The 13,636-nt window shown below is 41.4% G+C and overlaps 1 protein-coding gene across 1 annotated transcript in view; it reads left to right on the forward strand.

Moving 5' to 3' along the window:
• Setbp1 (SET binding protein 1) overlaps positions 1–13,636 on the forward strand; it is a 336,450-nt gene that overhangs the window by 169,226 nt on the left and 153,588 nt on the right. The window contains exon 3 of the mRNA XM_075968205.1: positions 4,858–4,911. Within this exon, the coding sequence (XP_075824320.1) occupies positions 4,858–4,911 (54 nt within the window). The remainder of the gene's footprint in view (positions 1–4,857; positions 4,912–13,636) is intronic.

Below are 13,636 nucleotides of genomic sequence, written 5' to 3' on the forward strand. Positions count from 1 at the left end.
AAGTCCCCAGAGCTGGGCTGGATTTCATCTTCCTCTTCTCATTCTCTATCATGGATACTCCCGACACTGAGGTCTTTTTGGGCATTGAACTGTGACCCAGCAGCACCTAATGCACACAGGGCCACAGTGGGAAGGGATAGTGGGGAAAAGGCAGATGTGTGTCTGTGTTTTCCCTTTATTCTAAAATAGTATTGATAATATGTATTATCATTATGACTATTGTTTGTTTGTGTGTGTGTGTCTGTGCGTGTGTGTCTCTCTCTGTGTGTGCATCTTTTAGAGGTCGGTTTTTTCATTCCACAGTGAGTTCTGAGGGCTACATTCAGGTTATCAACAATTCATAATGAACACTTTACCTCAGAGCCATCTCTCTGGCCCCTACATCTGTGTACATCTTATTGGTCTTTCAGTTTCAACTGAATCTCTTGAGAGTTCCAGCCTCGTACTCAGAAGCCAACAGCCAGCTCTGTGTGGGCAGTATGGTTCTATGGGACAGCTGACAGTCACGAGCAGACGTTTGTGCAGAGAGGCTGAGGGTTAGAAGACACACAAAGAGTTGTCATGTTAACAATGTCACCGGCAGCTCTTTCTTCCCGCTAAAAAGAACTCATTTTTTTATGTGTTTTAATGGAAAACTATCTGTTTTCTAGTGAAACTACATTCAACAATTGGGAAAGGTGGGACAACTCTGGATTAGGGAGGAAGAGGAACACAGAGGAAACTTCTATATTGTGTTCCTTCATTCCAGTTCCCCAGAAGTGGCTTTAAGCACACTGGGGGAACAATACCCCCATTCCTCCCAGAATCTTTCATGTCTTTAAAGCTGTTCCCAATATTAAGGTTAAAACTTCTTTGGGAATCCGGATTTAGGTGGTCTATGATTTGAAATACAAGAGGACTTTTTCTGCCCCTGTAATTCTGACAGCAGGGCAGCACGTTGTACGTGCCTATCGGTCCTTTCTCCTTTAAAAATACAGAATGGGGGTCTAACGGAGGAGCATTCATACCATGGGTCTATGCTCTGCCTAAAATTCCCTGTGTTTGATTATACCATAGTTAGAACCCGAGAGCCTGGAGGATGCTTGTGGTGTGATGGGACACGACAGCCTTCTGCACTCTGCCCTTTCAGGGATCATTGCTGGGAGAGGCCACTATACTTCCCTTTGGTTGTTTCTAGGCCAGATAAAATGTGCTAAGCACATGACTCTATGAGTGAAATACTTGGCATCTCCAAAGACCAAGAATTGAGACATTGAAACTCTTCCATTCCTGACATCACATCCCTGTGTCCTTCTACTCCACAGAGGTAGACAGGCATATCTGAACTGCTCTGGGCCATTGGGCAGTTCACTGTTGCATGGGCAGAAAAACAAGAACCCTCTTCCCGTCTGGGGGTGAATCCATTTGCTGTTTAGCCTCTTTCCTTGCATGTCGCACATCCTAAAACTTAACCCGTGACTTCAACACTGAGGTAGAAGCCAATATTCTGTCCTACAACTAAGAACAGAGGGGAAGAACTTATTTCTATCATGGGAACTCGCGGATTCCGTGTAATGCTGAGAGCTCCTCATGCAGAAAATGGACTGGGTGCTGAGTGCTATGTCCTTTGTCAGCTTGGAGGATATCTTCAGCTGTCTCTCACTCTTCTCCAGATCCAGAAATTGAATGGCTCTTGTCCTCCCCTCAAGGTTGACAATCTCTCCCATTTTTCTTTCAAGTCAGATGTTCAATAGGTTATTTAGTGATTGTGTGTTCAGACCCCACCTAACACATTGCAAAGTACTGAATTTGCATAAGATATTGTGCCGCTCATGTCTTTTGGGCATGTTTTGTTAGTTTAAAAATATATATATATGCAGAACACAAAATGGAAATGTAAGACGTTAAGAACTGAGCTACACACATCTGGTTCCTTTCTGAGGAAAGAGACAGAGAAGAATTAAGATTTCTGGCTGAATGTGGTACACTTTAACTTTGTTGAGAACCAAAGCAACCAAACAAACCATAATCAAGCCTGTTGGATTTCTATACAAATGGATCTGCTCAGTTCTCAGTCCTCCACCATGGTGTGAAGAAATGAGCCACATTTGAAGACATTGTGAACCCACTTGTAATTTACCCTCCGTGTTAGCATTTCAGAGCAGAGAGGGGCATAGTCTAGTCCCCTGTCTCTGCCCTCCTGGGAAGCCCAATGAGTAGGTGGTGTTTCTTGGCTGACTTTGAAAGACCTGGAGCATTGATGAGATGACTCTTACATTTTGATGCTTGTGTGGTTACTTCCTTCTATGCTGCTGCACGTAGTGGCTTCATATTTATATGAAGTCTGTCTGTCACTTTTCTGCATTTGCCTGATTCAGTTAAAGGCTTATGTTGTATTGATAAGTCTTGGAGAGTCATTACCAAGAAACAAGAGTGCCTTGGAGAAATGGCTAGGTAAGCGTCATCGATCATGACATAAACCTTACGTTACTGCGTGGGGCTCCTTTGATTAATATTCTGATGTTTGGCCTTTTTCCTTTGCCCACCTTGACTCTACTAAAGGTCTCTAATGTTTTGAAATTCACATCATACAGACCCTATAGAAGGAAAAGCATGATCATTGGGAAAATGTAGTTTGAACCCAAAATGAATGTCATTTCAAGCATCACCTAGAAAATATTGCTTAACTTAATCATTTTCTCACGGATAGTATGGAAATACTTTCCATCTCAGGATTTGTGTGAATTAGGAAGAGTTATAAATTAAAACAAATACAGCACATACATGTGATAAAGCCAAATTAAAATACTATTTTGGATAATAACTTTCAAAATGAATTTTAAATATAGGTATATATGTATGTGTATGTATATATTCCATTTTCCTGAAATGGTGCTCTCTGAAGGCAAGGATTGAGTCTTTCATTGTATCTGAGCTCTGTGCATGGGCTATTGGCGTAAAGGGAGCTGCCTGATTATTTTACTGTAACTAGAGGAGCTAGGCTGGCTTCTTACCAGGATGAGGCTCTAGCCCACAGACATGGCAACCCCGAGGCTGAGCAGAGTGTGCAGTCCTTGGTCCAATCCCTCTTAGGCTCACATATAGCAGAGCCATTGGGGATCCTAGAAAATCCTTTTCATCTTTGCCCCACGGAAGACCCCAGAGCCTAGAAGAGCTCCTTCTATTCCTTGAACGAAACAGAATATTGCTAGAGCAAACATGAGCTCTTGTGTATTTTTCCCAACACTGCCCAGGCCTGCATTGGCCATCATACTCCTTTCCTTAAAATAGGCTCTTGTCCTTTCTCTTGTTACCCAATCCTTTCCCAGCGCTTAGCAGCTGCGAGAATGTGATTCATTAATTGATGTTATGTTATCATCGAGGGTTTTCCACATCCCAAAAAAAGATGAAAAAGGACTAAAAACTATACCCTTATCCTACTGTATTGATTAAACAAAGACTGTGTGTATGTGTTTGTCTGTGTGTCTGTGTATGTGTGTGTGTGTTTGTCTGTGTGTATGTGGGGCACACTTGGAATTGAATTTTTTCTCTATGTATAATTGTTTGAACCATAAGCTATGAACACTTAGAATATAAAATTACAAGCAATATACAATAAAGGTACACTGAGCCATGTTGGTGGGAAGAATTGAGTCAATTTCACTGGCTTTATTTTAAGAAAAAAACAAAAGAAAAGAAAAAGGCATGTTAGAAGTATCTTTAACTGCATATGAAATAGTTGCTCCTAATTTGGTTTATCATGGAAGCCTTTGAAAATAGAAATAAAGCAGAGAATTTCTCTTTAAAGAAATGCTGTATCACAGTCATTTAGTATGGGACCAGTAAGCATAGGTTGCCTGGCAAACCAACAACAGTATCTACAATTGAATAAGGCTTGCTACTGACAATCCTCTCCCACCAACCTGCAGAGAACCTTCTAGTCCTATGAAAGGCAGCCAGCAATAGTTATATTTCCAGTATAGTTTTAACTTGATTTCCCAATGTCCTGTGATCAAATAATGTGGTGTCTTCAGCAATATTTTTTTGCTATTTAGTTCTGTTGAGCATACAAAATCAGTGGCATTCGTCTGTATTCTTCCCTGGGCTTCATGACCCTCCATGGCCAACAAATCACATTTGGCTCTGGAAGTTTTATTCAGTAATCTTATAACTTGTGGGAGAAAAGTTGTTCCCCTAGTAGGGTGCCTCCAACCATTTTATGTGGTGTTTCAAGTGTATTTTTTATTTATGTGTATGTATGTGTGCCTGGATGAGTTTATATGTACCATATATGTGCAGGTACTCACAGGACTGTAGGATCTCTTGTAACAGGAGTTACAAGTGGTTGGGAACCACCTGAACAGAGTGCTGGGTACCAAACCTGTATCTCCTCTAAGATCAGTAGGGAGTCCCTGCTAAGCCATCACGCCTGCTTCTTAGTCATGTCTGGAAAGATTTGGTATATATGTATAGTATATTACGGGTAAGGGTAAAATGTTATGAAGGAAAATATTCTCAAAGAATGATTTTTAAATAAAAACTCTAAGATTTATCATTAAAAAAAAAGAAATGCTGTATCTGTGGACATACATCATTCCTCACAATTTGTGTGAGCCAATGACCCTCAACCTTCGCTCTGGTTCTTAACTCAGACCCTTGGAATAAAGGTTAGCACTCAGAAGGGAGGTAGCAGAGGGCACCAAGAAGATGTTGGGAAAGTCAGGGAGGTGGTGGGCACGCTGTAGACGCTCAGAGCATCTGGGGTCTACATTCCGAGGCATTGGTCTGGGCTATGGTAATTCCAGGTGGGTTGTCTTGGGAATGCTGCATGGAAATGTTGAGAAACATTACTAATGAACACTCCCTTGTTCTTTTCAGCTCCTCACAGCCAGTGACCTTGCAGCCAGTGACCTCAAAGGATTTCAGACACAGGTGAGTCTGCATCCCGATTTGATGTAGTTTGAGAGTGGCATGATCTGTGCCCAAGGGCTAAAGCTTTACTGGGGACCTCCTGCTTCTCTGTCTTCTGGGACTGAAGGGAGGGTGACCTGGTGCTTGTTCTGTCTCTTGGTTCTTCTCTTCTCTCACTATGGACAAAATGATTATTTTCTACTCTGATTTCACGAATGTAGTGAAAAGCAAAACAAAACACATTTAGGTCAATATCCTTAGAATGTGGAGTTAATACAGGGTTCAATTAAAGGGAACCCAGTGGAATTAGAGTAGGGTTAGGGGATGGGTAGTTGTCCCATATGGCATTCTTACCAGTCATTGAAAACCAATAAAGAACTAAATGCTATTCACATTTGCAAACAAACTTCCAAGAAATCTGAGAGAATCTGAAACAAAAGCAAAAGACAATCACAATTGATGCATTTCCAACTCACCTCCATGGTTTTACTCTCCTCCATGATCCCGCTCACCTCCGTGATCCCACTCACCTCTGTGATCCTCTTCCTCATAGTGACATCACAGCTAAAGGGTTCTTTTCACTTTAGATTCAATTTTAAATTATGTATTTTTTACTTTCTTAAAAATTAGAATATAATTACATCATTTCCACCTTCCGTTTCCCCTCTTCAGCCATTCCCATGTTCCCTGACCCCAATTCGCTATCTAATCAATGACCTCTATTTCTTTATTGTTTGTACACATACATATGTACATATGTAAACAAATGTTAGTGACACGACCATATTCTTTCTATTATTTTATATGTTTAAATGACAAATATATCCTAAATATATAATTACAACCTTCCCAGACTGTAGAATGTTACCTTGATTTCAGTATGACTGCCCCATTGGCACTGGATAACCAATTTAGGTGTCCTTCCTTAAGGATGACTGTTTCTGCGGCTCTCAGCATCCAGACTTGCCTATAATCCCTTTGTAAAGTGTAGAAAAGGCTTTATTGGAGGGGCTGTTTTGCTTGTACCAAAGGAATATAGTGCACAGTGAGTTTCTGGAAGGTACGTATGTGAGAGAGCAGGGTGTGCCCATTGTGTCTGTGTGTGTCACTGAGCGACCATGGGTGTGACAGTGTTTACATGTACGTGTGATTTGGCCATGGCATGTTTCTGACACAATCACATTCTTCCCGTGATTATTCAGAGATATTGCTATATCCTAGATCTAAAACTAGCAAGGAAACAGGGGCACAGCTAGGCCTACTTGGCTGATCTACTGCTTTGGAAGGCAGGATCCTAGAGAGGCACTGTCCGAGCAACCCTACGCATTCCATCTCCAGTGCAGATAGCTCACTCCCCTGCGTGTTTCTCCTCCACACCACTCCACTTTGATGTCACCCCCTAAGACTGAAAGTGTACATTATGACTTCTCAGGCTGCCGTTCATAGGCCAGGAAGCACTGTGATTCCTTTGGGCAGTCTACTAAGCTGAGATCAAAGTTAACTTTCCAGTGTTATTCTTAAATCCAAAAGGCAGGGGTGTGTCTCAAGTAGGCACCAGCCTCTGGGAATTTTTCAGAATAGAAGCTGAAAGCAGGCTCCATGCAATAATCCATGGATGTTTGCATTTCCAGGAACTTTCCCTGTATGTTGGGTGAAACCCAGGAGGACCCCTTGCTGGGAGGACTGATTAGCTTCTCTGTAATCTACACTTTTATTGAAAGTGGACAGGGTTGGTCCTTTGCTAATGCCTGATTCTGCTGCATCTTCCTAAAGAACATAGTCTGATCTCCTTATTGAGTTTAATGACTTCTAAGTGCAGAGTGCTAACTCTACTGGGCTGGATCATTCTGTCTGTATCTGTTCTTCTCTCTCCATTCGGGTAAAGCAGTGGAGGATAAGGATCCAAATTCTCCTTTTTGTCGTTGATTTCCTATATACCTTGTTCAGTCTTGGGTGTATCTTTCCAGGCAGCGCCTGGGTCTCTAAGCAACTATACATGAAGGATGGGTGGTCTTCACCAAAGTAGCAAACTTGGCCTCAGCACCACAGGCGGACTTGTCTTTCAGAGTGTGAGGTTGAGGCCTGGTAGGCATGCCATCTCAAGCAGTTTTCAAAACATAGACAGAAGAGCTTCTGGCATCCACACCTAAACCACACCGAATTTTCCACTCTTGACTTTTGAAGCAGCAGACACACTTGGGGACTCCCATTTCTAGTCTTCAGTAACTGGAAATGAGGGCACACATTTTTTTCCTGTGAGACGAATGCTCTCCATCCTTGAGAAAGAAAAGAAGATTTGGCATCTAATTCTCTAGTGAAAGTCCAATAAATGCAAATGTTGCTCTCTCTTTTTCTCACTCTTTCCCCTAGCACAAAAGCTTTAAGTAGGAATTTGTGATGCATGAAAAAACCAAACAAGCCTCCTGTTTTTCTACCACCGAAGTGTCAAGCCAGATGATGGTATTTGGGTGTGGTCATTTATCTTTGTTCTCCACAGTCGTGCGTGTGTATGTGTGTGTGTATATATATATCCTGGAATTTCTACTATTACACTTTTCATTTATGTTGTGAGTTTCTGTTTTCATTGCATGCTTTCCATGGAAAGTCATCTCGCGCTGGTTATTCATGCACTTGTTGCAAGTCCTTTTCTCCATTTACCAGCCCATCCTCACTAGGAACTCCGGCCCTGAGAGGCTGAGATCTCCACCCGCAATCTAAAGCAGGACAAAGTCCTCTCATCTCATACACAAATCACATACACGTGTTCATGTTATTTTTTTTCTTGTTCCTACCAAGATGTGACAGTTGTTTAGGCTTTGTCACAAAGCCCACAGTCTTGTGCACATGCTTGTCAGGGCCCAGGTGGGACTATAGTAGAGAGATTATGGTAGTGAGGGTCCCAAATAAGGCACCCACCCTTCAAGTCCAACCGTAGTGTTGGGGGACCATGACTTCAGAAACAAGCACCTGCTCTCAGAGGAAAGACTGTAAGTCTTGGGCCTTGCCTTCTGTAAACTCTCTCGTCACAAGGGGCGTTCCTTCCTTTAGGGAGCACAGAGGACTTTAAGATGAGACACATGTATGAGCAACATATGAGCTGTCATTGAGAATGCATTTCTAAAATGGTAACCACTACCATGGTCAAGGGCGCACAGGGACAGATCTGAGACATACAGGAAAACATTATACTGTGGAGACCATAGGCTTTGCTGCTATATGACTACCACCAGAACTCAGTCAGCAACCCTGTGAGGTCTTTGCATGGTGATCTCTTTGCTGCACAAAGCAGCCCTCCCCTCTCCTCTCTAGATTTTAGAATGTTCTACCAAGAATAGCATCTGTATGACTCTGGGAAAGACAGCTAGTGGCTTTGACGCTTACTTTTTCTTATAAAAAGAAAACAAAAGCCTCATGGCATATGTGATTTTTATGAGGACTGAATAAGACAATACACAAGAAAGCCACCAGTAGGAAACCTTGTGTGAACAATGGGTATTTCCGGGTATTTCCTGCATTGAAGAAGTACAGATTAAATTAAGTTAAAATGCTGGCAAAGAACAAAATATATTTTTATAGGGCAAAATTGAAAGTTTTCCAAGTAGAGGTGTCACTTACCTGAACCAGGAGAGCAGAGAAGAACTATAAAGTGGTAGCCTTATTCCAGGGTAGAGGCACGCCACATGAAGCTTAACCCGGAGTGGCAGTGCTGGGGCTGAGTTCTGGATGCGCTGACTTTTCTGTCTGCTTTAAAAGGGACCACGGTGAAAAAAAAGAAAAAAGAAAAGAAAAAAGATAGAATTGAGTAAGAGCCAATTTTCAGGTCTTAGAGGTCTATAAAAATAGTTGAATTTTAAAAATTAACTGTTTTGAAGTTTTCAAATGTAGTATCTATAATATATACCATATCACATATGCATGTTACATTATGAATATATATAATATATCATAAAGATGATATTTTTGGCAGAATATTCTAAAATCTAGAACTGTTGAAGCTAGGGGAGGGGTACTTTTGTACGCCAAAAGTGCATCACACAAAGAAATTACATGGATGCTTATTGAATGAGATGGCAGTTAGATGACAGATATTTTTATGTTCCTCACATTAAAATCTTTCCTATATGTCTCAGATTTGTACACACACAGACACACACACACACACACACATCACACTGATATGCTATAATGAAGGCACTTATTGGTATCATTGATGTTTTCTATAGTTTCTATACCCTCTTCATTAATTTTAGACTATTAGTGGTTGAACTCCCATTGGCAAAATCACTGCTAGTTAACTCTCCAGAGCTGAGATAAACTGACCTCCACACACCGCTGAGTCAGCTTCAGTAGTCAGTACTGGTTCACCAGTCTTATTTCTCCTATATTCTCATTTAATTTGGATTCAATGATGGGGATTATTTTCTATTTTTAAGATTTATTTGTATTTTACATACCAATCACAGCTTCCCCTCACTTCTTTCCTCCTGTTCTCTTCTATCCCACCCCCACACCTCCTCCAGCTCCATTCAGAAGGAGTAAAGCCTCCCATGGAAGTCAACAAAGCATGGCATATCAAGTTGAGTCATGGCCATGCTTCTCCCCCTTGCATCAAGGCTGGCATGGCATCCCTCCATAGGAAATAGGTTCTGCAGAGCCATGTGTCAGGGACAGGTCCTGGTCCCACTGCTAGGGACCCTACAAACAGACCAAGCTACCCAACTGCCATGGGGATTATTTTCAACCAAACCTCAATCATTTCATTTTACTTATAAAACAAAGACTCATTTAAGATTCTCAAACTAATATGGGTTTTAAAAACAATCATAAGCTATTGTCATCCCTATCAAAACAAATGATAATCCCTTAGTACTTTCTAATATTCATCCATATTTAGATGTTTCTGAGCATAGGTACACTATTTCATAATTGATTTGTTGTAGTCAGAACCAAGTCACCATTATCTGACTTGGCTGTGAGTGGATGCCATCTATCTGTAGATTCATCATCAACAGATAAAACATTGAGGTGTAGCTCTGATTTCCAGAGCACCAGGCTCCTGTGGACTCGAACAGAACGTGTTATTATGTGTTCACACTGCCTTTGCTTGGCCATCTGTATGCCAAGGACTTACTTATGCCTGGTGTTAGGAATTCTGGGAACTCTGAATGTATCATCTCATTTAATGATTACAATATATGTTGGATCAGTAACTATTTTATCCCCATTCATAAAAACACAGACAAAGACACAGGTATTAGGATTATAAGTCTTATGACAAAGGTGCTCTTTGAACCCAGGTCTCACTCCAACATCAATGTTCTTTAACCATGTATGCTATCCACCTTACTTTAGGTATTCTAGTTTCCTGTCTGTTACTCTGATAGAATACTTTGACTAAAAACAATGTCGGGGACAAAATGCTTTACTTCTGGTTACAAGCTATGGTCCATCATTGAAGAAAATCAGGGTGGAAATTCAAATAGTAACTCACATGCAGGATCACTTGCTATTTCACACAGCTTTAAGCTTTGCCCAAGAATTCTCTTGATGGTCAAATGAGTACCAGAGAAACCATGAAGGATGCAGCTTTCGGGCTGGCTCACAAGCTCATGCATAGATAGATTTCTTATACAGCTCATGATCACCTGCCCAGGGAATGAAGCATCCCACAGTAGGCTGCCCCTCTTACATCAATTAACCATCAAGACAATCCCCAACAGTCATGTCCTCAGTCCAGTCTGGTCTGGGAAATCCCTTAATTGAGACTTCTTTCTCAGTTGGCCCAAGATTTTGTCAAGAGGACAGGTAAAGTTAATATAGACATGATTTCCGTGGCTTAGAGAATTCAAAGCCGTGGGTAAGATATACTTGTGTCTTTGTTTTCATAAATCGTACAGAATTTTTTGAGTCAAATTCCAAGAAAAGAACATTATTATATCTCAGGATTGTAGAAAGACCAGTACAAAGCAAATTGAATTCTTCAAATTTGAAAAAGAATTTCTGCTCTTTGAGTTTCCTTTTTCCCCAAACTCCCTGAGGGACAGCCATTTGTTGACTGCCTCTCTACAGTAGAGGGCACTGAGGTGAGGAAGGCAATGAATGTATACAGCCTCATAGTGGGAAGGGAACGGTTTCAGAGCCAGGCAGTACATGAGAACACTCTGTTATTGTTGCCTGCTTGCTCTCTCTGCTCCCACGCCACACATTAAAACTTAGAGCTACCTTAGCACGAGCGGAAACACTATGAGGGGAACTTATGGAGAACACACAAGTCTAGGCTTAACTGTCGTAGCTGGACTTGCATTGTTTTAGACGGGTCTAGACATAGTATTTCAGAAGCTCTCCATGTAATAAGTGGAGATCCCCGTTTTTAGGCTGAAGAATTCAGTCAAAAGGAAACCTGGAAGAGAGGGGTGTGAAGAGTCTCCTATCCGAACAGACTCTTGTGCCAGGAACATGCCATGGACTCAACTTGCCCCCTGAAGTCTATCTCTCATAGCAGCCTTGTTAGCTGACATCTTAGTTCATCACCTCCGGAGTGGAGGGAGTTTGGCTGAGCATGGATTCTGTGCAGCCCATTCCTGCATTCATCTCCCATTATTTCCATTCAACAATTGAAATTTGCCCAAAATTGTAGACTAACCAGTGTTTGAGTTCATAGTCTTGCTATCTCTAGGTTCTTTTCTGGATATAACAGTATCTAAATGGTCCATCTTTATTACGCTACCCTAAGGAGAAAATGCACATGTGTGATAGTCTGCCTTATCCCCTGCCTGCTGCAGCAAGGTGCATCTGTGAGTCCTCCTGCCTGAGGAGGTTGCTTTAGAAATATGTGGCTTTATTCTCAAGGCCTTTCATCTGACTGGTTGGACATTAACTCAGCTGTTATATCATGCTGGGGAGACTGGGGAGGTTTTTTTTAGAGCATCGGATACACACTAGAGTAACCTGCCCAGTGTCTGCTATTGGTCCACAGGATTAAGGGCTAACCGCTAAGAGTTTATAAACATTTACAGCAATCTGATAGCTTCTGTGGTATCTAAAAATTTGAAGATTTTATCAGCAACACATTTTTCTAACATTTTACAATATTCATAGCAAAACAATGGTTAGAGGGGAAGTCAAGTACTTCACTACAAATCACTGGGAAACTCTGTTCTGATTTTTATTGTCATTATTTGCTACTTTCAATGAAAGTAGAGCATTTGGATGGTGTTTTTTTTATTCTTTTATTCTGTGAGCTTATAGCTGCATCTTTGTATTATGAATGTTACCCCTCTAGAGGAAATAGCACTACCTGGAGAGGTATCTTTCTTGACACCTTGAGAGCAGCTAGACAAAACATGGACATCCTTCTCTGTGATTCTAAAGGCAGCCAACAGTTTAATATTTTCCTAACGGATATAGATACCTGTGATTATAACAGACCATTTAACAAAGCATCACATGTAAATATATATGTTGTATTAAAACTCTGATGAACATGACTGTTTATCATACGTGAAATCATGAGGTTCATGCTATCAACATATACTTTTGTCCTGCTAGACAATGTTTTTAACATTTAAAAAAAAACAGCATTGGCATTTGGTTCTGGAGAGAAAACTTCTCCAGGTGTTTTCCAGAGAGCCTGCCATTTCGGGGCGGGGGGGGGTCTTCCGAAGGCTTAATAAGTTCTCTGGGGATACTTAAATCTCTTTAGACTTCAGTGTGTATCTTGTTTCTGATTTCCAAGAAGTTTTGACCATCTAAGAGGCATCTGCAGGTGGACCCAACTTAAAGCAAACCAAATGTTGAAGAGTTCACCCCCAAGGAAAATGAATAAACAACAGGTAGAGGTTGGAAAGAGGAAGGGATTATTTATACACAGAGGTATTTTCCACTTTATCAATGAAATCAGTGTAGGCCATCTCTGCTAGAATATCCAAATATAATGTAGGCTTCTAACAGCTGACTTAAATCAGCTGTGCAGAAGAGAAATAAAACAGAGTGAGGGACTAACAATGGGAACTGACTGTGAATGGAATCTCTGCTCTTTTAGCTGGAGTCTTCTCTTCTCTCCAACAAAAACAAAAACACGAAACCTTAGCAACAAGGAGGAAAGATGAGATAATTCCTGTAATCCCTTGAGACACCCAAGGTTTAATTATCCTGCGACTCCTTCCCCTGACCTTGTGTTTTTAGTTTCTATGGTCTTATATTTCTCTTCCTAATGCCTAAAAGAGCCTACATGGGGATGTCTTAAACATCCCCTCACGGTGCTTCTGTCCTAAAGCCTGGACATCTCAAACATCTGCTCTCTGTGGCATGAGTCACACAGCCTCATTTCTCCGTGTGAGTATATATTTACCTGAGTTGCCTTCATGGTTCAAGGTTTGAGAATGACTGCTATAGAGTAAATGTGAATTCCTCCGAGGGGTATTGTCATAATTTCTTCAGAAGGATTGTTCCAAGTCTGCCTCATGAGGAAGAGCTACCTCTCCAGCCAATAAATGAACTCGTTTCTAACATTTATTCTACTTCTACTGCCTGGCATCCGCTTCTATTTTCTTACCCCTCCACCTCTTTCCCCTCTTTTCTACCACACAAAGGCCCATTTGAAAGGTGTTAGAGCCCTAGAGAAGAGTCCTGTTGGGAGCAGCTTGCTTATCTAGCCCTAGCGGCTTCTTTTGGCTAGCTTCTTGCTGGTGGGCAGAGGCTCTGTCATTCTGACACGTCCTGGTAATGGTCACCCTCTCCCCTCCTG

The sequence above is a fragment of the Microtus pennsylvanicus genome, chromosome 4 (assembly GCF_037038515.1).
Source record: "Microtus pennsylvanicus isolate mMicPen1 chromosome 4, mMicPen1.hap1, whole genome shotgun sequence".
Lineage (NCBI taxonomy): Eukaryota > Metazoa > Chordata > Mammalia > Rodentia > Cricetidae > Microtus > Microtus pennsylvanicus.